This window comes from Oryzias melastigma, linkage group LG7, assembly GCF_002922805.2.
Source record: "Oryzias melastigma strain HK-1 linkage group LG7, ASM292280v2, whole genome shotgun sequence".
NCBI classification, from domain to species: domain Eukaryota; kingdom Metazoa; phylum Chordata; class Actinopteri; order Beloniformes; family Adrianichthyidae; genus Oryzias; species Oryzias melastigma.
In genome coordinates this window covers 12,833,988-12,856,467 of record NC_050518.1, presented here as the reverse complement: position 1 = coordinate 12,856,467, position 22,480 = coordinate 12,833,988, and the positions used below count along the sequence as shown (strand labels likewise).

The 22,480-nt window shown below is 39.5% G+C and overlaps 1 protein-coding gene across 9 annotated transcripts in view; it reads right to left on the bottom strand.

The window, feature by feature from the left end:
• Nucleotides 1–2,437: 2,437 nt before the first annotated feature.
• Nucleotides 2,438–22,480, bottom strand: part of LOC112159217 (membrane-associated guanylate kinase, WW and PDZ domain-containing protein 1) — an 82,547-nt gene continuing 62,504 nt past the window's right edge. For 6 of the 9 annotated variants that reach the window (XM_024293134.2, XM_036212782.1, XM_024293135.2 and 3 more), the window contains exons 13-23: nucleotides 21,024–21,058; nucleotides 17,919–18,174; nucleotides 14,121–14,212; nucleotides 13,176–13,371; nucleotides 12,795–13,097; nucleotides 10,060–10,263; nucleotides 9,026–9,110; nucleotides 8,874–8,934; nucleotides 7,554–7,697; nucleotides 7,327–7,465; nucleotides 2,438–5,458 (exon numbers count right to left, since the gene is read on the bottom strand). In XM_024293134.2, coding sequence (XP_024148902.1) covers nucleotides 4,377–5,458; nucleotides 7,327–7,465; nucleotides 7,554–7,697; nucleotides 8,874–8,934; nucleotides 9,026–9,110; nucleotides 10,060–10,263; nucleotides 12,795–13,097; nucleotides 13,176–13,371; nucleotides 14,121–14,212; nucleotides 17,919–18,174; nucleotides 21,024–21,058 — 2,597 coding nt within the window. In that variant the 3' untranslated portion in view covers nucleotides 2,438–4,376. Of the gene's footprint in view, nucleotides 5,459–6,221; nucleotides 6,314–7,326; nucleotides 7,466–7,553; nucleotides 7,698–8,873; nucleotides 8,935–9,025; nucleotides 9,111–10,059; nucleotides 10,264–12,794; nucleotides 13,098–13,175; nucleotides 13,372–14,120; nucleotides 14,213–17,918; nucleotides 18,175–21,023; nucleotides 21,059–22,480 lie in introns of all 9 variants that reach the window. The other 3 variants (XM_036212785.1, XM_024293144.2, XM_036212783.1) reach the window with 2 other exon arrangements.

Below are 22,480 nucleotides of genomic sequence, written 5' to 3'. Positions count from 1 at the left end.
CTGATGATAAATACTTAGGACAGAAATAGAAGGTTAATAAAGCTTTATCCAGCCTTTCATTTTCTATTCCTGCTTGGTCCTGCAGGGTCACTGGGTTGCAACCTGAGCACAATGAGAACTCTAAACAAAAAAGGACCCAACTTGGGTTTGAACCAGGACCTTGATGCTGTGCAGTGAGGGTGCCACTGTTGTGCAGCTCCACAATTAAACACAGACTTCCAAGTGAATTTTAGATCTTATAAATTACAACACTCCCTATGATAGCTGGAAGTTCATTTATAGGATAAAAATAATGATAAAATTATCATAAGATACCAATAACAAGTTAAGTTAAGTTAAATTACGTAAACCCTCAAGTGTTTACATGAAGTTAACTTTATTTATTTTAGTTTTTCCTGTTAAAAAAATAATTTCTAATGATTAATTTGTATCAGCATTTGACTCTGTTATAGGACAGCATTTGACTCTGTTATAGGACTTTTACAAACAGTTATTCATATGTTGGTAAAAACAGAGCAACTCCTCATTCTGACTGGTCCTTTCTGTGGAGTCCATGCAGGTTGATCCACATATAACTGAATGGATTTCTCCTGGTTGGCCCAAAGTGATTAAAGAAATATATTTTTGTTAGGTTTCTATGAAGGTCTTGTGCAAATGCTTATCTTGTTTGTGTCTGTGTGCCTCATAGCCAAAAACAAAGCTGTCTTTGATGTAAAGTTGGTGTAAAAATGCTTAATATAAGATGAAGTTAGTTCAGAAGAGTGAAAAATTCATTTTTTAATAGAGAAATTAATTCTAAATTTTAATGATTTTGCTTTTATATACAAAGAAAGAAAATAAAATTCAAGTTTTACATTGATGTTTTTTTGGCTGCACAGTGGCGCAGTGCTTAGAGTTCCTGCTTCACAGCAAGAAGGTCTTGGTTCAAATCCCAGCTGGGGGACCTGAAACAGAAACACCAACTGGGAACCTTTCTGTGTGGAGTTTGCATGTTCTCCCTGTGCAAGCGGGGGTTTTTTTCCGGGGACTCCGGCTTCCTCCCACCATCCAAAAAAATGCTTCATAGGTTAATTTATTACTCTAAAAATTGCCCCTAGGAGTGTATGAGAGTTTGTAAGGGTGTGTGATTGAGGCCCTGAGACAGACTGGTGACCTATCCAGGGTGTACCCCGCCTTCAAAGGAATATAAGTAACTGGATTAGGCTCTGGTGACCCTGAAAGGAACAAGCGGCTAAGAAGATGAATGAATGAATGAACATTGGTGCTTTTCCTTTATACTTTTTTTTTCTTTTTTAATGATTTCCTGTAACAAACCCATACTATTTTTTTTAACCATCTTTATTCTGGATTACTGATTTAGACAGTTTCAAAGTAGTTTTTCTATCAAACTATGATTTTTTTTCTTTTGTAGAGTTAATTACCATAAAAGTTTTATTTTTCAGGGGTCTGCAACATGCCGCTCTGGAGCTCTTCTATCTCACCATAGTGGGTCTCTAGCTAAAGAAAAATAAAATATATATTTTTTCAAGTATAGGTAACTAAATTAGCATTTAATTAATTTAGACTCCTTAAGTTTATAAATTTATACCTCAAAGATAAACTATGTAAAGGTTTTTACATGCCTGCTGACTCGAAGAGGTCTTGTTTGCTCTATGCTCCATCCAGAATACACAAATGTCAAATAGTAAGCAAAACTTTGGTAAAAGTTTGATCTTTTATTAGTTTAAAGCACCTATTCTGTTATGATGTCCAGAGCTGCACTGGGATGATCCAATCTGGCACAAGGCATCTTTTATTTTGAAAGGAAATCACACAACCTTGTATCAAACGTAAAAAATAATTTCGCATGTTGAGAAAATGCTAGTTTATTTTACAAAATTCATATTTTTTTATTTTTTTTAAATACATTGTAATGAAATCAAGGCAGTATCAAAGCAAGATTTTGGAGTTCCTGCTAAGTTTTGTTCAGTAAAAAACAAGCCCAAATGGCTCTTATTTTGTTAAAGGTTGCAGACCCCTGATGTTAATTCTACAAAAGTGAATGAATAAAGTTGGCAATAATAGCTGGTTAAATTTCAATATATATATATATATATATATATATATATATATATATATATATATATTATTCCGATAAAATATTCTGTTAAAATCCTTTTTTTCTGCCCAAAAGATCAGATACGTCCGAAAATAAAAGCACCCTCAAAATTAAAAAACAATCTTAAAGTCACAACTGTTGGAAAAATGTCACAAAAACATACAATCTATCTACTCTAGGTAAAAAAGCATTTTATATTCAACAGAAAGCATATATCAGTTTAATACTCTGACATATTTTAGACAAGAACATTATGATGATTGTTTCTATTTTACACTAGCTTGTGATTTTTTAATGATAAAAAAAACTTAATTAGAGACATCCAGATATCAAAACAACTTTTTTGAGTTTTGTATGGAAAACTTTATTTGATAATAAAAATAGCATTCACAGACTTTTTTTTTGATAGCTACATATACATTGTAATCCATCTCAAGGAAAGAAGCTGGATAAGTCCACATCTACTTGTACTTTGACTAATGTTATGTGTAGCTTCATGGGTCAAATAAAGCTATGAACAATGTAGTATTTATATATGCATAGTTATATAAAAAAGATTGGCCCATATACATGTACTGCTTTTTATCAACACAGAGACAGCATTATGTCTGGAGCACATAGCAAGAAATAATGCTTGAAGAACACAGACTGCATACAAGTGCTTTATAATACAAAGGCAGGCTAACCACTGACAGAGTCAAACCAACAGTTTCTGACTGACCAAATAAAGTCTCATTTTAAAATGTCTTTGCATACCTGATCCAGAGTAAATCAACATATTTCTCATAAATCATCAGGTCCATTTCTGAAATATAAACACAATATCACATTCCTCACCGACGAGGTTTTTTCATAAATTTCTCTTTTGTACAAGAAAAAGGCAACACTTCATTCCTCGACAGCTTTCTAGTAGTTATATTGGGGATATTCTTTACAGGTGATAGCCAACTTCTTCATATGATTTCTTTTTTTTCAGTTCTTAATGACTACAGTAGTACAGTGGCAAAAGTGATGAACCAGTGAGTTTGGTGTGAATTCTCCATTATATTTGTAGTTCTCAATGGAAAAAACAAACAAACAAAACACATTAAAAAGCAGCAGTCAGACTCCAGTGGCATAACAACATGGCTCAGCACAGCAGATTAATTGTCCACCTGTAGCAGGACTGTTCTGCAACAAACCACATCAGCTCTTTAGATCAGGACCCAGGAGGTGGTCAGTCAATGAATCGAAGTATAATCAATTTTAGGGATTAGTTTCTGCGGGATTACTTTGTGTGTTCCTTGCTGATTATTCTCCCTCAGACCTGCCAAATAAAGTGGTTACACTACACTGAATATTTTACACATGCATCTTGGGACAATTTACACTTTTTCTTTTCTTGTATTCATTTATCGGATGTTTAAAAGTCATCCACTATGGCAGCTTCAGCTGGTATTATGGCATAATGCACACTTGTTGAAATAAGTGAGTTGGATGACCAGCAACTCATTTTCCCTCATCAGAGAACACTTTTGCCAAAAGGGGAGATCCATCAGACAATATTAATACACAGAAGTGCATTGGGGGTCATTTTTAAGAGACCACAATGACTGATTAAAAAAATAAATAAATAAAAAAGAAGAGATAACACAACAATACTGCCATTCACATTATTTTTTCTGTTCTTGGTTTCCAAATTTCATTCATGCCAATGGTTTTTGGGTAAAGGGCAGTAAAATTCCACTCAGGTTTAGATTTAACGTTGCTCGCTTAAAGAATGTGCCAAATTAAACAAATAAATAAATATCGAGCAAACACAACATAGTTTTGTGAAGTGTGATTTTTGCTTCAACGTCCTTGTGATTTCCACAGTTATTGTTATTTGTTAGTGTCTTGTGCTATAGCTTGTTCAGTGAAGCAACTGAGGAGTAAATAAGCTATCTTCAAATAAGCTAAAAACATGTTCTCAAGGTTAGAACTACCGACAAACCGATGCATGGCTCAGACCTCTGAGGGAACACATATTCAATGTCTGCAATGCCTTCCAAAAGCAAAATCACTGATTTCATATGCAGGCACATACAATACCTTTACTATATTACAAAAAAACCAAAACTTTTTTTATGTTCAAAATAACTAGAACAATGACAAAACAACCAGTATAAACTGATAGAAGGATTGTACTTCTGCTGTTTTAAGAATCTCAGAATGGGATCAAAATAGTTAAACTAATAAACCAGTGTATGGTACACAGCTTGCACTGACAGAGGACAGGGCGGTGAGGGGAACCTCTGCTCTAGATGCTGAGGTCTTTTGGGCTTTCTTTGTACAACTTTCTTTTAGGCTCGGGGATGTGGTTTGAGCTGCGGCCCACTGCATTATTCTTGTATCTTGTGTTGTTTCCAGCAGCATTGTTGTGTGCAGCGTTGTTCTTCATCATGCTGTAGTAGTCATTCAGTCTCGGTGCTGCTGCATAGTTCAGCTCATCGCGGCTGTAGTTGCTGTCAGGGGAAGAGTCCCGCTCCACTTTGTATCGTCTCTCCATCGTCCCGTTCGTCCGATGCCTTTCTGCGGAGGAGTCTCTCAGGAGATTCCCGTTCTTCCTGGCTCTGTCATACGTTCGCCCCCTGTTGAGAGACGAGGAATCCCCGTTGTTGGTGCACTCTGGGGGTGTAGCCCTGCTGACTCGCTCAGGCATCTGAGAGTCCTTGAGGAGCCTCCGTTCGTAGAACTTCCGTTCAGGTGTGACGGAGAGGAACCCGCCGTCGTCCTGCTCCCTCTCAGGTGTGTGGTCACGATGAGATCGGTCGGCCCTGCGATCCATAGATTTTGCCCGTCGTCGATCTGGAGACGAGGTGCGCTTCCTGGTAGGTGAGCGGTCGAGAGAGCCGCGACGCTGTGAATGGAAGCTCCCGTCTAAGGTAGAGCTCGAGAGCTCCTTCCCCCTGAGCCTCTCGGCAGCTGCAGCCTTTTTTCCTGAACTGTCTTTCCTCAGAGTCTTGAGGAGTTTGGAGATGCCGCTCTCTGACTCAGACTTCTTGACTTTACGGCCTCGGCTCTTCTTGTCACCGTTGCTACTGCCATTACTGTTGGGAGACTGCTGTCTAGGGATACTTTGACTGTGACTGTTATTCCAGGTGTGATGGGGATGGAGGTTAAATTGTCGGTCTTGGTAGTCCATCTCTTCTGACGCAAACTTGTCCCGGTTTCTGTCCATGTCTCTGCCACGTGCAGACTCCTCCAGGCGTGAATGTTTGTGAAGATCTGGTTGATAGCTGGACTCCAATGAGGTGTAATATCGGCTGTTGGGTGGCAGAAATCTCACTTCCGGAGTGTTTTGTGCCCTGGATGTGGAAGGGTACCCGTCACTGCTGCTGTCTGCAGGGGAGGATATAGACAGACACATGTTAAACAGAACCACATCTCAGAGGGACAAAGCTAATCCATAACAACGAAGAAAACATGCCATCAACATGTTCATCACACATGATTTGTTGTGAGCTTTTGCATTGACGTGGCACAAAGTCAATGCAGATATTTATGGAAATCATGCATCATGTGCTGCAAATATTCCTACAAATAATCTGAATAATCTAAACTAATGTGTGAGACAAACACACAAAAAAAGCCTTTTTAAAGTTATGAATCCATTAGGCATTTTTTTCTCTATGGGGGGCTGTGGGTTGAAACACAAGGTGATGTCAGCAACAACAGCAGGAACAACACATCAGCAAGTGTAGGGCACGGGTTATCAATGGCACAGCAGGCACCTAAGAGACCATTCAGAACAAGATGGTGAATGTAAATCAACTGAGAGAAACAATTGGAAAAACAAAAAGTTGGCAAAATCTGTCAAGTCAGACAGGTTGCCATGGCGGCAGCAGTGTTATGAGCAGTGGTGTAAAGTTAGTTCCATTAAAAACATCTGATCTGGGGCTGGCAAAGGGGAAAGTGCATGGACTCACAAAAATTAAAAGTAAAAGTTTAGGTCAAGCACAACAAGACACAAAGCATGTTTACAATGTAAGCACGCAAACACAAAGTGGGATGCACACAGGAATAAGCTGAACAACGGGAGTGTGGAACTGAAAGAAAAAAGATCACAGGGAGAGGGAAGCGGGACAGACTTTTGACTACAAACCGTTGTCTGATTTTGGCCCATTAGGTAGAAACAGGGCTCTCCCATCTTGTCATTCCTCAATGTACCAACAGCGAGATGAGGAGCCATCATCGCTGGAGAGACGAGGAAGAGCCCAGCAACAAGAAAGGATCAGAGAAAAAGGACGAGTAGAGAAGAAAAAAACAAATAAAACAGACAAGAGGTGGTTTTTACAGTATGTCAAAAGAGAGGAGAAGGAGTTTGTTGTGAAAGACAAGAAAATTCAACTTTAGGAGTTCAAAAGAAAATCCCCAATCCCCTAAATCTCACCACATAGTCTGTTGGTCTGGACTGAGTCGGCTTAATTTAGTCCATATTGAGTCCTGAACCTTGTGTTTGGTCTGTATTCAGACTGCTGTCAACTGAACATTTCTGTTTTGAACCAAAGCTTGTAAAGTAAACCACATGACTTAAGATGTCCTCTGTTATTGGCCAGGAATTACGAGGGCGGGGCAAAGCAACGAGAGAAAGAATAATGGAAGTTCTGTGCTTTGCAATCCTTGTTGGGAAAGTTCAAACTTTTTATTTCACTGACCAATTTTGCATGTCTGTATGACCGTTGGGTACGACACTTTAAACTTGTGATTTAACATACGCCTCTACAGTGGAAGCACAATGCAAGGCGGATACTGAGGAGGTGACGTCTAACGCTGCGAAGCGGCGTGCAGGTGCTCGAGAGATAAATAAATGCTAAATAAATAAATAATAATCTAGTTTTGGGTCACTTTTTTCACTCCGAGCCCCTTCCAACTGAGGAAACCCTAGCACCCTCAACAGAGCGGTTCCTGGTGCCGGATCAGGGTCCGCTTTGGTGGATTCCGACTGAAAATTTACTCTGGTTCATTTTAAGCGAACGAAATGTCTCCAGTCTGAAGACAAACTTAATAACTGAAATAATGTTCTAACATTCAGTTGTGTTTGCTAACATTAAATTTATGAAAACTGGACTAAATGTGGACATATGTTGTTTTTGTTTTTAATATAGTCCCCTGATTGTTTGAATGGAAAATTTGGAAGACTAAATTAAAGGAAATATAAATGTAATTTTTAAGGGAAAAACAAACAAACACTACACATGTTTACCTACCATATTCAGGTACAGATCCATCACCTCGTTTGAGCACAAGCCGTGCCCTCCGACCGCCATTCTTTATCAGTTCGATGGCACGTGAATGCTTCATGTTCTTTGTGGTCTCACCATTAATCTCCAGGATCTCATCTCCCACCTAAAATACAGAAGCCTTGTGAATGGAACAGCCGGCTCTTTCAGGGATGTGCAAAACTCAAGGAAGAACACATTTTCAAGTTCCATACCCTCATCTTGCCATTTCTGACAGCGGCCCCATCCTCTGCGAGTCTTAGCACATAAAGGTCCATATTATACTCCCACCCTCCTCTTAAGCTGAAGCCAAAGCCTTTATTATCCCTCTCAAGGTCCACAGAGTAGAACTCTGCATCCTGTGAGACAGACAGACGGAAAGGGATGTGAAGCCATGCAAACATGACAGAGAATGACTAATCTGTAGTGTGCAAAAGAGTCAAAAGGTGAGTTTCAACCTCAAGACTAATCAGACATTGTCCCAAAAAAAACACCAAAATGTCAATGGCAGTACAATAGCTTGGACTGTATGCATAATTAATGCTGTGAGTGCATGTGAGAGGGATACAGATCACTAAAGAAGGGCAACGCAAGGGCTGGACCCCAAAAACTTCCAAGCTCATCGAAAGTTCCACGCCAGCAGCTCGGTTGCTCCAAAAATAATCGACTTGTTTTCACAGACTAAAACAATCATGTAGGAGTAACTTTAACTACTTTTTTAACCATGAATTTACCAAAAAACTTTAGAATACTTATTTACACTCCAATACAATCTCTTAAATGTAGAGCCTAAATAGTTTTTGAATTTTCCTGATAAAATAACAAAAATATTGAAAAAAAGTGTTGATGTGATGAATATTGTTACAATAAGATTTCTTTCAGTTACATACAATGCATGTAACACAACAATAGTTTGTTGCTCGTGCTCCTTATTTATTGCTTGTCATAAAAGCCAGCCTTCAATTTGAATCATCATTTCAATCATGAACTAATGATTGTGCATAAACATTTAAATTAACTTTTCAATGGAATCCCCAAAGTGATTTAATAGTGACAGTGGCAGAATTTGTTTGGTTTACCAATTGGATATTTGACTTTGACTACTAAGCAGGTAAAGTTGGAATAAAAAGAAAGAATGATTGTATTTAAAAAATCACCAAGAACGATATGGAAAGTGAAAACTTAAATTTGGTACGGTTAATGAGACAAATTGAGGTAATGTTAAAGAATGTCACCATGCTAAAAATTACCCTATAAAGTCTGCAGATAGTGCAAAGGCCAGAAACACAAAAAGCAAACTTACATGTAAATAAATAGCATTACAAAATTATAAAAAAATGTGAAATCTGAATGTTGCAGCACAGTAATAGTAGAAAAAAAATCTATATATATATTTGGTTTTAAAATAATATTGTTTTTCTTGCTCAATATGAAACATTTTTTCAAATATTTATTCTGATAGTATTTCTAGTCCATTCAGCATTCCTTTAATATATAAAAAGAAATCCCCAAAGCTGTAGAAAATCTCTGCTTACCTGCGTGTTCTGAATTTGTGATGGAGGTGGTGGAGGGGCTCCTTTTAACTTTGGATTATTTCTTTAAAAGAAAAATAGCAAATAAAATCAATGTGAAAAAGAGTTAGAATTTATTTAATATCTCCAAAAAATAAATAAAAATCCTCATGTACCTGGACTCTGTGATCTGTGGGTTGTGTGTGGTGGTGATGGTAGCGATCTTTTCTGCATTGGTCAGCAGAGACGCATTGGAAGATTCTGGAAGAAAGGATTAGAAAAAAGTGCAGTGAAGTGCTGCTGGATTTCTTACTGACAAGACTGCCTACAAGTAGCAATCTAATGCAGAGCATTTTAGTAATTTGACATTTGTTCATGGACAACACCCCCCCTTCTGCAAACAACAACAAAAAAAAGAAACTCATAAGTAGGAAAAAATATTGATGCAATGCACAATTTATTACATCTTTTACTCCAAAAGTGGAAACGGCAAGGACAACTGTCTGTGTTTGCTCTTCTTGACATGAATCTTAGCAGCAGTAAGAGCTCAGGATCCCATTCGAGCTGCACTGCTGACAGGATTACAGCTCAGTTTGCGTTAAGCAAGAACATCCGCCTGGTTTTTCTCTGGCTCTTTGATCAATGTTTCACCATTAAAAGATAAAGTGTGACATCCTGTCAAATATTTTCCTTTTTTAAATAAACGTGTGTGTTCTCTCTCAACTATTTCTCTCAGTTTTGTCCTAACTTTGAATCTTTATCCATTGGTGTACTGAGATGTTTCAGCATCGTCACTGTTTTGAATGCATTCAGTTAGCCAGTGACTCACTTACTAATAAGGAACACACTCGACTGGATTCACACAAAAGGTGGGGATTTATGTCATAGACTTTGCTGTCATGCTTTCATTTGTAAAAGCAAGAGATTAACTCCAACAGGAAGAACTTAATGGAATATGAGCAGAGTTTTTAATCCGAGCAAACTGACTGCACATCCAGAAAAGTGGAAATTCTGCAGCAACAACTGTAGAAACTTCACCTTACTCCTACTCAGTGACTCACTTTCTGACAAAAGGGTTCACACCCTGATGAGCATCGCTCACGCCTGAGAAGAACATCGCTGCCCTTTGCTTGCCACCAGAACCATGAATAAGTCACAATCATGATGCATTATGAAACAGCTATGCAAGGCCGGATGCCAGGAGCCTTACCATCGCCAGGGATGATCCTTAGCGAGACTGTGTTTCCAGCTTCTTTGATGAGGTTGACAATGTCCGAGTGTGACTTGTTGGTGATGGAGCAGCCATTAACAGCCAGTATTCTGTCCCCGACCTTCAGCTTCCCGCAGCGGTCTGCTGGGCTTCCCTCGATGATGCGGCCTATTTTGTGGGGCATTGCCACACAAGCATTTCCAGCTTTGGTGTTATTGCCATGTTTGTATATTAGAAACATTGTGTGATTGAGATTTGTTTTCATTGAGTGTGTTGATTGAAGGAGACAGAGAAAGAAAGGAGGAAAATGATTAATGATCTAAATCACCACTTTCCAAAGCCAATTAACTAGATCACAAAGCATACCAAATTACCTGACAGATGAAAATAGTTTGGAAAATCAATTCATTTAAATGTTTGAAACAGGTAATTTTTTAGAGTCATTTTCTTCAGGTAAAAAAGGGAATCTGTGCCACTTTAACCACCCCAGAAAACATTGTATCCATGCGACACCTGCCATGTAATCAAAGGGAAAATAGCAAGACATTGCAGCAGAGTGACAGTGTTCAGTCCTGTCAAAGACTGCAGTTATTCTTTCCCCTCTCTGCCACCTACTCCTTCATTCTTGATCCCTCCCTCACAGTCTGCCAGGCTGAATCCAAATTTATTACTGTACATCATCGCACAGACAGTTGCTCTTCTTGATTGAACATGATGTCACTTCACCCAAACTTTGAGTGATGGGACACTGCATGCTTAAACACACACTATGTAAAGCCCATTGTGTCTTATCCATGCAAGTGAGATGGATGGGGTGGACTTTTCCTATTAAGGCCCAGTCCTCTGTTAGATCTCACTCTCCCACATGGTTAGAGTCCATTAGTAGTCATCCTCATGCACGAGGAATAGGGCTGAGGTGGGGGAAGAGCACACCGTAAGTAGCCAAGAAAAAACTGGAATCCTTTAGGGCTCATAGAAGCTCAGACAAGATCGCTTTCCAGCATGGCCACAAGTGTCATTATTAATAACTCTTTCGCTCTTGTGGTGTGTTTTGCTAAGCAATCCTATTCCCCCACTGGATCAGTAAAATGACTCCTGTGCAGTTAGCATGGCTACATCATCATTCACTCTTGTGTTTCGCCTATGACACATCACAGTACATCATCATAATGGCTAAGCACACAAAGGTCCTTGGTATGACATTTGTGTTCATTTCTCAGAGGTTATTACTGAATTTGTTCAAGGACGGTGTCTGCAATCCCTCCGCAACGCCTGGGCAGCTTCAGTCAGCACGTGTTTCTCTGTGATACCAAATGGTATAGACAGCTATGGAGCGGTGCTATGTAGACTTCAATTACATGCTTAATAAACTGGCCAGGCTGCTATAAGGCATGAATCAGCGGTGGTGGCATTTGTGATAAAGCTGCAGACATCCTGATCCTCAGGAGGTCTGCTCCGCACATGCACTCTGGAAGCTCCATGACCTTACTTTGGCAGGGGGACGAGCACAGGACAATCAGACAAAGAATGGTCAATAGTTTAATTTAAAAATTAAAATACTGTTTTGGAAGCGATTCTTATCTTAAGTGCTATTTGCATTAACAGATGAGTTTGTTTAAGTTTGATGGTATAAATTCAAAACTAACATTTAGAGTGACATACATCTGAAGATCTGATGTTTGTGGTAGTTACTATGAATGTGTGTGTGCTGCTCACAACTAGACATTGTAAGCTGAAACCAAATAATCACTACAATCATCGCAATTCACTTAAAGACTCACTCCACTGAAAATCCGGTTTTAGGTGTTTTTAACATGTTCTTGTACAATTGTTTACAAGTATTTTAATACTTATAGCCTAATCCTAATTAAAAGACCACTGGGAATGATTTTGCAATAGAAGAAAATATAATTGGAATGGGACTTTAAGTGATATGAGAGAATTAAAGTGCAACTACTACTGACCATATATACATCCACACCAATATTATGTCACTGCTTTGTATTTATCATAGCAGGAATAAAGTCAAACTCAGAATAAACTTTATAAATAGTGTAAAATGTACAACATGAATGAGAAGCATGTGTGTATTAATTTATTAGCAGATATAAGTAAATCTGCTAAAAGTAATTTTTTTACAGAGCATCAGTAGCTCATTAGAAATATAATTCTTGGTTGTGGGCGAGACTGTTGACACAGAGCAACCCGCCCCTCTCCCTGTCGCTGAGAGCTCTGTTTGCGTGCTCACGCATGAGCTTATAGCCTCAAGCTAACATTAGCAGCACAAAAATAACAAGAGCAATATTGAGCAATATTCTACAACACAAGTGTTGAATGCTCATCATGTCTCGCACCCCTGAGCACGAGCAGGCCAGGGTGCACGGAGGACTTTGGGACGCCCATTTTAGTAACTGCGTCATTAATCTGAACATTTTCTAGCATCCAGTTTTCTGATCCAATGCAATTTGAATAAAGCAGTAGGAAATACTCAGATTATTGTAAAAACGATGAATGGAGTGAGTATATTTGTGTGAAAATATTGAGATGACTAGGGCTTTTTTTATATTCCTGTTGCTAAAACACATTTTTTCAGAATACTTCTACTGGAACAAGCTTTTCATTTGAAATATGGTGTGAATCAGATTAAATCATGAGATTATTTGAAGCAAGAGTGATTGTTCAACTTCATGCTGTGGTTAGTCTTAAGTGATTCCAGCTCGAGTCACCTGACTTACCGAAAGTGGTTCCTGCATCAGGCCTGGAAACCGATGAGACAATGACAAATCCAAATCCCTCGTTCTCTCCTCTTTGGATCTCTACATCATACGGTTGAAGCGAGGCGGGCACCACTGCACTTCCACTGCCCCCTCCACCGCCACTGCCTATACCGCTGGTAGAGCCGCTCCCAGAGCTGACAGTGTTTAGGGAGTTCTGACTCCCCTGAGGGGTCCGCTTGCCCTCCGTCAGACTAGGCGCCTGGGTGCTGCTGTGGTGGGACGATGCCGGCGAAGGGGGGACGTCACCTTCTCCTTTTGACACTGTGGGGGCAAGCACCGAGATTTGTTTACATAATACACGTTGCAGTGCGAGACGTGCATAAAAAAAACGCTCATCACCTCCGTATCCAGGGGTCTTGCGTCTGACAGTGAGGTTGACATGGCCCTGCTTGGCGGCCTGCTGCATCAGCTGCACCACCAGCTGGTGCGACTTGCCAACGACCGCTGTGCCGTCCACACAGATGAGCTCATCCCCCGACCGAAGGCGCCCATCTTCATCTGCAGCCCCATATTTCACTATATGCCCTATGTAGATCTGAGAAAACAAATACATACCATGCTGTAAGCCTTATGACATATAAGTATGCATCTTTACTGAACACATTTCTAAAACGGAGTTGTTATTCTGCAGCCACATCACAAACAGAGAGCTGCAAGTCATGTGTCAGAGGCAGCAGCTTTTCTGCTGGTAAATCATCTAAAGTCTTTTGTGGCTGGCGGAAGAAAACCAAAAGGGTCAGAGTAGCCCGTTGGGACCAGTGTGAATCCTGCTCACTTTAGGCGTTGTGTGGGTGCACACAGAAAAAAAACACAAAAAAAAAACACTCATATGGCACAGCATCTTTTTGCACAAGCAAGCACTAAATCTTGTGGAGCAGACCTGAAACCTTCTACCATTTTATTTCACCCCGTTCTTCAGTTTCTGTCTTTCACTCTCCCCCTTGCTTGGGTTTTTTTTTTTTAAGACAAATATATGAGGCACAACAGCAAAGATTCGCGGATAAGGCCTTTGCTTCTCTTAACAAGCTGTCTATATGATCCTCCAGAGAGCAGCAGCTCCAGTTAGAGGGGGAGAGTGATGTGCGAGGACTTTGTGCTATTCTGGTTTAGAGGCAGATTGAACAGAGAGGCAGAAAGAAAAGAAACCATTAAAGAATTGAATAGGAACAAATAACCTCATGTTTTAAAGCATTCAACGATTTGTTAGTTAGCGAGTGTTTGCACTTAGTACTTGTAATTTATCACAAAAACTATTAGGAGCTTTAAAGGTGAAAGGGTACTCACAGGTTCTCCAGGCTCATTTCCCCCTAAAATGCGAAAACCGAATCCTGTATCCTTCCGCCAAAGAAAAATGTCTTGTTCTTGGCAATCTGGTACTGTAAGAGAACATAATGAACAGTCAGCAAGAATTTTGTATCACATTATTGCAGTCATACATCTAATTTTACAATCCTCTCATATTTTTTTCTTTTAGAAATAGAAAGAAAGCATCTTAATTTATGTACACTGCTCACAATTCTGCAGTTATTGCCTTCCCTCAACTGATTTTCAACATTACCTGGTGCAGATCAGTGCTAAAAGACCCCATTTACACCATAAATCACACACTTGTCTGTCCTGTGTCTTTGTTTTGCATTTGATTTAAATCAAGCACATAAAATGTGTCCACTAATGTGTGCCTTGCCACAGAACAAGCAGACTTTGAGAGAGTTCAAAGGCAGTTTGCAGTCAGTCTGCTCAACCTACAGGCCAAGTCAGCACAGAAGGCTCAATGCATTTTTTTTGCACTACCTCCTGTCAACAAGGCTGCCATCCCAGCTCAACAGTGCAATCATTAGCTGCAGCTCTTCCAAGACCAAAAACGCTTGAAGTTTAAACTGAGCTGCTCCTGTACTCTAAACCAGCACGAGTCAGCATTGATCAAAGCTGAGCACCTTAAAGACCCACTCCGATCATCTTTTGATCTATTTTGAAAGTGTTCCCAGTGGTCTTTTAATTATGATTATGCTGTTTTTAGGGAAAATCAAAAACCTGTGTTATTTTCTAGGACATATTTCGAGGCAAAAGTTCATCAGAAATTCAACTCTGAGTTGTGGGCGGGACTGTAGGCGAGGAGCGACCCTGTTTGTGGCCTGCCCAGCGCATTTTCTACATCACAAAAAAGCTCTTTTTTAAATTAAATGTTGCCATCTGCTCCTGATTCACAACTTTTGAATAAACACATACTTTAAAATGCAGTCATATATATGTTGTCCATCATGAGAAAAATGAAGGAAGCACAAGTTAAAAACATAATTTTTATTGTGGAAAACAACAAGGCAGCAATTTATCTAGATGATAGGAGAGGAAACTGCGTTTTTTTTAAGCTTGCCAAAAGTTTCTTAAAGTGGCACCGTCCATTAAGAAAAAAAGTAAAATTTTAATCCTAAGATATCTCCTTTTAAACTTAATAAAACACCTAACAAGTTCATTAAAAAAACAAAAAAAACAACAACACTTGATATTTTTGTATTAACATTTTCTTTTAATTATTTTGTGTTTTTCCTCCACTTTTGCTGTGCAGGCTCCCCACAGCGGGGGACTTTGTTCTGCCCTCACAGCTGGAAACATGAAGGGCCATCTGAGCATTGTGCAGCGGATGCAGGATATCGGCTTACCCAGACAACTACCAGGTAATAACATCACTCAGAAAGAACTGAAATGGCCACTTGGGTGAAAGAACCAAGTGGATGTCCATCTGCCTCCTCTTTAGGCACTGAGGAATTATTTCTCATACTGTCCTCCCTTTGGAACAGTGCTCTTCAAGTGCACACAGTGGATGCATGAATGCATCACTTCCCACATTTGAGCAGCGTGAGCTGTCATGTGACAACATGAGTAGAGATAAAAATAGAAGCAGAGAACCTAGATCTGTGTGTTTTCTCTTATTCCATTACTTCCTTTGCTCACGAGGCTAAAATAGGCATTGGAAAAGGGGTGGTGGCTCCTTTGTACAACTCATGAAAAAAAAGAAATATAAGGATTGTTTATTCAAGTTCTAGAAAAGTGTCAAATTACAAAAGCTAATTTTATTGAGAAACCTGACTTTAGAAATAAATATATTTTTTGCCATACTTGCTTTTTTACAGCTTTTATTTATATTTTTTATTGAAAAGTTACTGTTCTTTATATTTTAAGTAGTGTACTTGTATCATTGTTTTGTTTAATTATTGCTGACTGTTCTGGGGTCCTGATACATCTGATTTCTTAAAACCGATGTTCTCTTGCTAGCTTACAGCCACTCACAATCCCAACCTGACATTACCGGTACAACAAAAATGTCTTGCAAAACTGGAGCTATCCAGCCGTGCACTTTTGAGCCAAATTCCAGGAAAACAAAGATGTCAATGGATCTATTTGTCTGCAAGTGGATGCATCAGAATGAAGCGGAGTAGGGAGCTTGTGGCCTGCAGCTGAAAACGTTTTCCAAATTATTTTTTTTTGCCTGCTCCTGATTCACACCAATTTGAAAAAAAGTACTCAAAAAGACAAAATTAAACTTAATTTTCTTTGTATATGTCTTCCAGCTAGAGAAAAACACCACAAAAACACATTAAAAACATCAAAAACAGGATTTTTGGAGTGAGTTTTAAAGAGAAATAGTTATCTTAAAAAAATAGATTGGATCACTTTAATACTGAAGGTTTGGAATTGTGACAGATAGTGAACCAGAAAGGTTTCCATCTTTTCACTGAACTGAATTGTTATGCTGTTGCGTTAGATATCTAAAACAGCTGTCCTTTGTTCCACAGTGAATAATACAAAAATTTGGACAATTATATGTTGATGGGAACTACCATTGAGTTTTCTGTCCAAATCCAAAAAGTATATTTGAAAGTTTTCAGTTCATGTTCCTTCTTTATTTGGCTGTACTTGCTTTAAATTTTCTGTGCTGCTGGTTTGCCAAAATGTGTCATCAATTAGTTTTTTAGGGAGTTTAAGTTTTATACAAGGATCTTGTTGCCTGTCATTTAACCAAATATGAGAGATTATGTAGCTTTAATAGCAATCTCAATTTAATAGCAATCTCTTTAGATGCAAAAATTATCCCGATTATATAAATGGCTTCCGATTTCCTAATATTCAGCGCTGTGCAGCGTACACAGCTGACAGGAAATAACCCTGTATACTTAATACCATCAAAACACAAACAAAAAAAAAATAATTGATTATAATATAAATAAATTAATCATTGCCTGGTTTTTGTGACATTAAAACATATTTTTCAAATCAAAAATGTAGATTTTCCTTCCCTAAATAAAATGGCTCAAAACATTTTCTGCAGCATTTTTTCTTTTTTTTGCTAGAGGTTGTGTAAAATCATCTGCAGCTTAAAGCAGCCCTTTCATGGACCTGTTAATATTTAATCAGCAGCAGACCTAGATTCTACACCCTGCCATTATTATTAACCAGAGTTGCAACACACTGCATGGCGTGCACAAACAACACACATCTGGAAAAGGGCTCTGTTATAAGCGCCTGACAAACTAGCACAACAAACTTGCCATCAATGTCGAAACACATGAGATGTCAATCTTATCTTACTCGTTCTTATCCAACTCTGCATTTCAAAGCAGATCAAACTGTGATTTCTTCTGATATTGCAGCAACTAGAATATGAAAAATTACATTTCAGCTACGGCAGAAAAGTCCACCGACTTACAGTGTTTCACTATTAATAATGCAGAAGCCGATCATTACTGAAAAGGATATTGATGAGTTTTGCGGCTGCCCATGCTTCAGTTATGTGAAGTATATTTGCAGGTCATCTGTTCACCTGAGTGTTTTCAAGGACACTGAAGTCAACTGTATTCACAGCATCTTTTTCTACTTAAAACAGGATCGTGAAGCAAACATGTCATCAATATGCACATATGTGATTAGACTCTGATGTTTAAAGGGCTTTTTTTCTCACCGGGTCACTCAGATCTAAGGAAGGACTCACTTTTATAAAGTTTAAAAAGCCTAGATTAAAAAAAAAAACATTTTTCTACAAGTTATGGTCTAAAGATTTGAAACATTAGAGGAAGGAAATCTACTTACGTCGACTCTCGTACATGCTCCTGGACTGCGCCCAGATTTTAAAGGGGTCTGGCTTCTTCTGGAGGGTGAGCGTGCCATCCACAGGCTCCTGGGGGGGCAGACCTGGAAGAGGCTGGGTGGGGGCAGCCGGAGTGGGCACCACCGCCTCGCTGGGCATGGCAGAGGGTGGGTGGCTGGGAGAATCAGTGTGGGCGCTGCGATGGCTGCACACACTGTGCTGGGAGCTGTTCTGGCTGTCTTTTCTTTCTAACTGGTGCTGGGTGGACAGAAAACAGACAGAGGTGGATGTGTGTAAAAGGATGGAGGTGGGTGTAAATGTATAGTCAGAAATGAGACAGAGAACAGAGAGAGGAGGGAAAAAAGTTACAAGTGAGTCACAGGCAGCAGTGAAATAGCAGCTGAAAAGTGAGAAAAACATCCAAGGTCATCTTTTTTTTAGATTTCTGAAAAAGAAACATTTCCTACTAAAACCTGTGAGGAGGGTAAAAAGAAATTCCTTGGTTTCCATGGTTGCAGGACAAAGCCATTTTAACATACTTTGCTTGAGTAAAGGCAAAAAAAAGTGTAAAAGCAAAACGAGTAAATAAGGGAGTCATATTGGGTGATTACTGTATATATTAATATGTTTCAGCTGCTAGCTAAGTGTGTCAGTATTTCATTGAACGATTTTGCTTTTTTCAGATGACATAGAGCATGAGGCACCATTTTTACTACAAGGTTGCTCATTTTTTTTTTTTTATTAAAATTGTATTTATTTTCCCCTCAAATTGTACATGTTATTGTAGTTCTTAGAGAAAAACGAATGAGTTTATTTCTAAAGCATTTCAAGACTCACTCCAATGAAAACTGTGTTTTTAACATGTGCTTTATATAAAGAAAATTAAGCTGAAAAAAAGTGTATTTCTTATTAATTCAAATGGTTATGAATTGGGGGCAAACAGTTTAAAAAGCTTATACTGGTGATGTTGAAGCTACAACAAGCCACAAGCTCTCTGGTCTATGGAGAGAAAATAGCATCACCCCGATTTGTGTGTGCGTAATTCTTGATTTGTAACTCGTACAATACATTTTGTGCGTAAGTGCAAAAATTATTAAATTTCAAAAAATACAGAATGCAATTTACACATGCACAGCTTAAAATTACAACAGCTTGAAGACTAACTAAATGCACACACTATTTTCTCTCCATACTGCTCTGCTCCATTCTGATGCATTCACAAATAGATTTATTAACGTCTTTGTTTTCCTCATCTGAGCTGGAATCTAGATCAGAACTGTACGGCTAAATAGTTCCAATATTGCTCGCCATTTTTTTGCACCAATGTTAGCTTGGGGTTGTGAGAGGCTGCAAGCTAGCATGTTGAATGATGGGAAGTGGGGGCGGGCTTACTCCCCACCAACAGTCCCACCTACAAGTCAGAGGTGAATTTCAAATTCCCGCAGCTCTGCAGAAAGCGAAGTACTAGAAAGCAACTCAAGTTTTGAGATTTTGGCTAAAAATGGCGTAAAAAGACCACTTTTACAAATGATCAAAAGATGATCGAAAAGGGACTCTAAGAACACCATCCAGCAGACTGAAGTGCTTTTCTTAAAACTGAGGTACACACAACTTTAGACAATTATAAAACTTTAAATTCAAATAAAAAAAGACAAGTAACAAGAAACTACTGGTGCCAACAGAATAAATAAAAACCTTTGAGCCGTTTGCTGCGAAATAGAATACGTTATACTGAAAGAAGCAAAAAAGGCATCTCAACAAGTTTTTTACATCTGTTTATAATAAATAAAGTTCATAATCAAAAAAGGAAGTCATGAATGGATCTGCTTTCAGGAGTCTCACTCTAACACTGTGAAATGAGGCCAGTTTTGCTTCTTAATGAGGACAACAAACATAAAAAAATAGACTTTTCATTAAATCAAAGAAGACTTGCTTAATGAAATAGGACAGCACGGTCCTCACCGCATGAAAGGCTACCATCAGTATTTGTTTAGACTCTGAACTGGAGGGAAAACGGTTGTTCTGAGCTGACATCAAGTCTTATTCGGTGTGTCATTTCACTGACATAACAGAGAGGGAAACTAGCTTTGCTTTAGTGAAAGGCTAATCTAAAAAGACAGTTAGGCAGAGACACTATTGGTTCCACTCGACCCTCTCACAGCATCCAACCCCTCCTCCAACTTCCACACTGTGTGACCTGGATAGGTAAAACCCTCATCCCTGATGGATACCAAACTAATCCTAATCCGAATATCCAGTCAGCTCACAGGAGGACTTTTAATGTGCATTCAGAGATATGGTGCAGGGTTTTCTGCCTCCTCAGAGGTGTGAACTGAACCTGTCACTGACCTTTTTTGAGCTGGTGTGAAAGAAACGACCCTCCGCTGTGACATGGAGGCTCTCCAAGGGTAAAAATGGTTGGCAGTAAATTAAAACGGCTGTGGCATATCTTCTGAGCTCGTATCGATCTTTTTATCAGGTCGAGATGAAATGTAAAAACCAGGAGACGTTTGCTCTTTAAGCTCCAGTATAACTGAACTGTCCCAAGAGAAACCCCTGTGCCGCCCGCAGAGCTTCCTGGCAGCTTCTCCCCTTATCCTCCTCCTGTTTTATCAATTACATCTGTGGGTCACATTGCAGTCTGTTGCAATCGCACAATGTCGTCACTGTCCCCCCTTCCCTGTCAGCGTGTTGGGATTCACTGCTGTGTTGCCACGCTGGTCTTACCCCCATCCTTTTCATCCTATCATCCTCCTTTCTCCCACCTGTCTCTGCTGTGGCTGTCTGCCCTGCCACAGCTGGTCACTGTCACACTGCCCTGCCCAGGCTACGCTTAATCAGTCCTAGGACGGCAGCTTGGCCAGAGAGGAGAAACGTGTAGAGCAAAACCCAAAAGAAGAAGCAATAAAACAGAAAAAAAATGTGGGGTAAATATTATCAGAGTAGAAAAAATGAGAGGAAAAAAAGGAAAACCTTTCCAGATTCTAGGATGCACAATAGCACAGCAAGAGTTCTGTATCACATGTGTCTTTTGTTCTTTAAATAGCACTCCTTCCAGTCAGAAGATATGAACAGGCATGCAAAAGAGTTGAAAACATAGTACTCACCACCAGCTTTGGGCTCCGCTTAGCTGGCACCACTCCTGCAAAACATCGGCAGAGAGACAGAGAGAGCATTAATGACCTGCAGTGCTCTTCCTCTGTCTTGTCTTGTCAAAACCTCCTTAGGACAAATGGATGAATACTTAGTTTCTGCTGCTGAGCAGAGCACAACTGGCCCAGCTCGATTGCTTTTCTCTTTCTGAGCGAGGCGCTGCACGAATCAGCCTCACTGATCTCCTCCCTCTGAGCTCTCCTGCTCCACTCTATGTTCTCCCCCGTGCTTTTAAAGGAGGACCTACTGATTTGTCTGCATTAGACAGGCTGACGGATGTGATGCTGCTGCAGATCTGGACTTGTGGTCTAGGCTACAGGTCCGCTCAGGCTGCACGACACCTGTCTCGAGCATGAGCTCTCCAACCCACAGAAAGAGCATCACATCAAAGGGGAGCCCCAGTTTCTGCCTTGCTATGCTTCTGAACCACTACAGCGCTGCTTCCTCTCCTCTCTGTTCCACCGCTTTGCTCAAGCTTACATTTAGAAGCTGATCTTCTCTCTCTGCCCCCTTTTTTTTCCTTGTTCCCTCCCTCCCTCTTCTCCTTTTGCTCCATGACTTGCTGTGCTTTTATCCCTCTCTATCTATCTATCCATCTCCCATGTTCAACATACTGTACAGTGGAGCAGAGGAGATCAATCTCATTTGTGCTGATGAAATATTCAAACTTAGACCCAGATGACAGGGGGAGATTAGTGAATGGAATAATTTATTGTCTCTCTTAACCACCCTTCTATCTTATCATCCATTAGCATTCATTGTGATGATTAAATAACGGCAAATTGCTCTGTAAAATAAAACTTCTCACTGCTTCCACTGAATTCACTTCCTGGAGATTCTTTTCCAGCCACAATGGCAGAATATGCTGGGACAAAAATACATAAATAAATGTGTGAATGACATGAGGCTGGTTCAGGACATGCGCTTGCTGTTGCCAAGGCAATCGAGTAGTTCTGTATACAAAGGCAGCAGTCTGCCTTGTTAAGCATCATATGTGAGCAGCTTCCCACATTTATGATTACCTGTCGAGGTAAGTATTATGCTGCGTTTTGTTTGAAAATATAAACATTTTGTTTAATGGTGATTTTAATTCTTTTTTGTAAGAAAATTCATGATTTTTTAAAACAAAATAAGACATCTCCATACAATTAAATTGTCAAAATGTGCATTGAGTATCAGTGAAATTTCTCTGCGACTTTACCACACAACATCTATCTCATACTCTTTCTGCTGCATTGAAAAAAAATATCATTAAATGTTAAAACTCTCTGTTGCCGCAAAGCCACTCTCTACACGATTCATAATTTATCCCCATTTTCTGACGCGCGAGCTCTCTCCCTGTCTCTCAGATTATCCAGTACTCGTTACTGGACCATCTCACATGGTGACATGCTGCTTGATGATTTTTTTT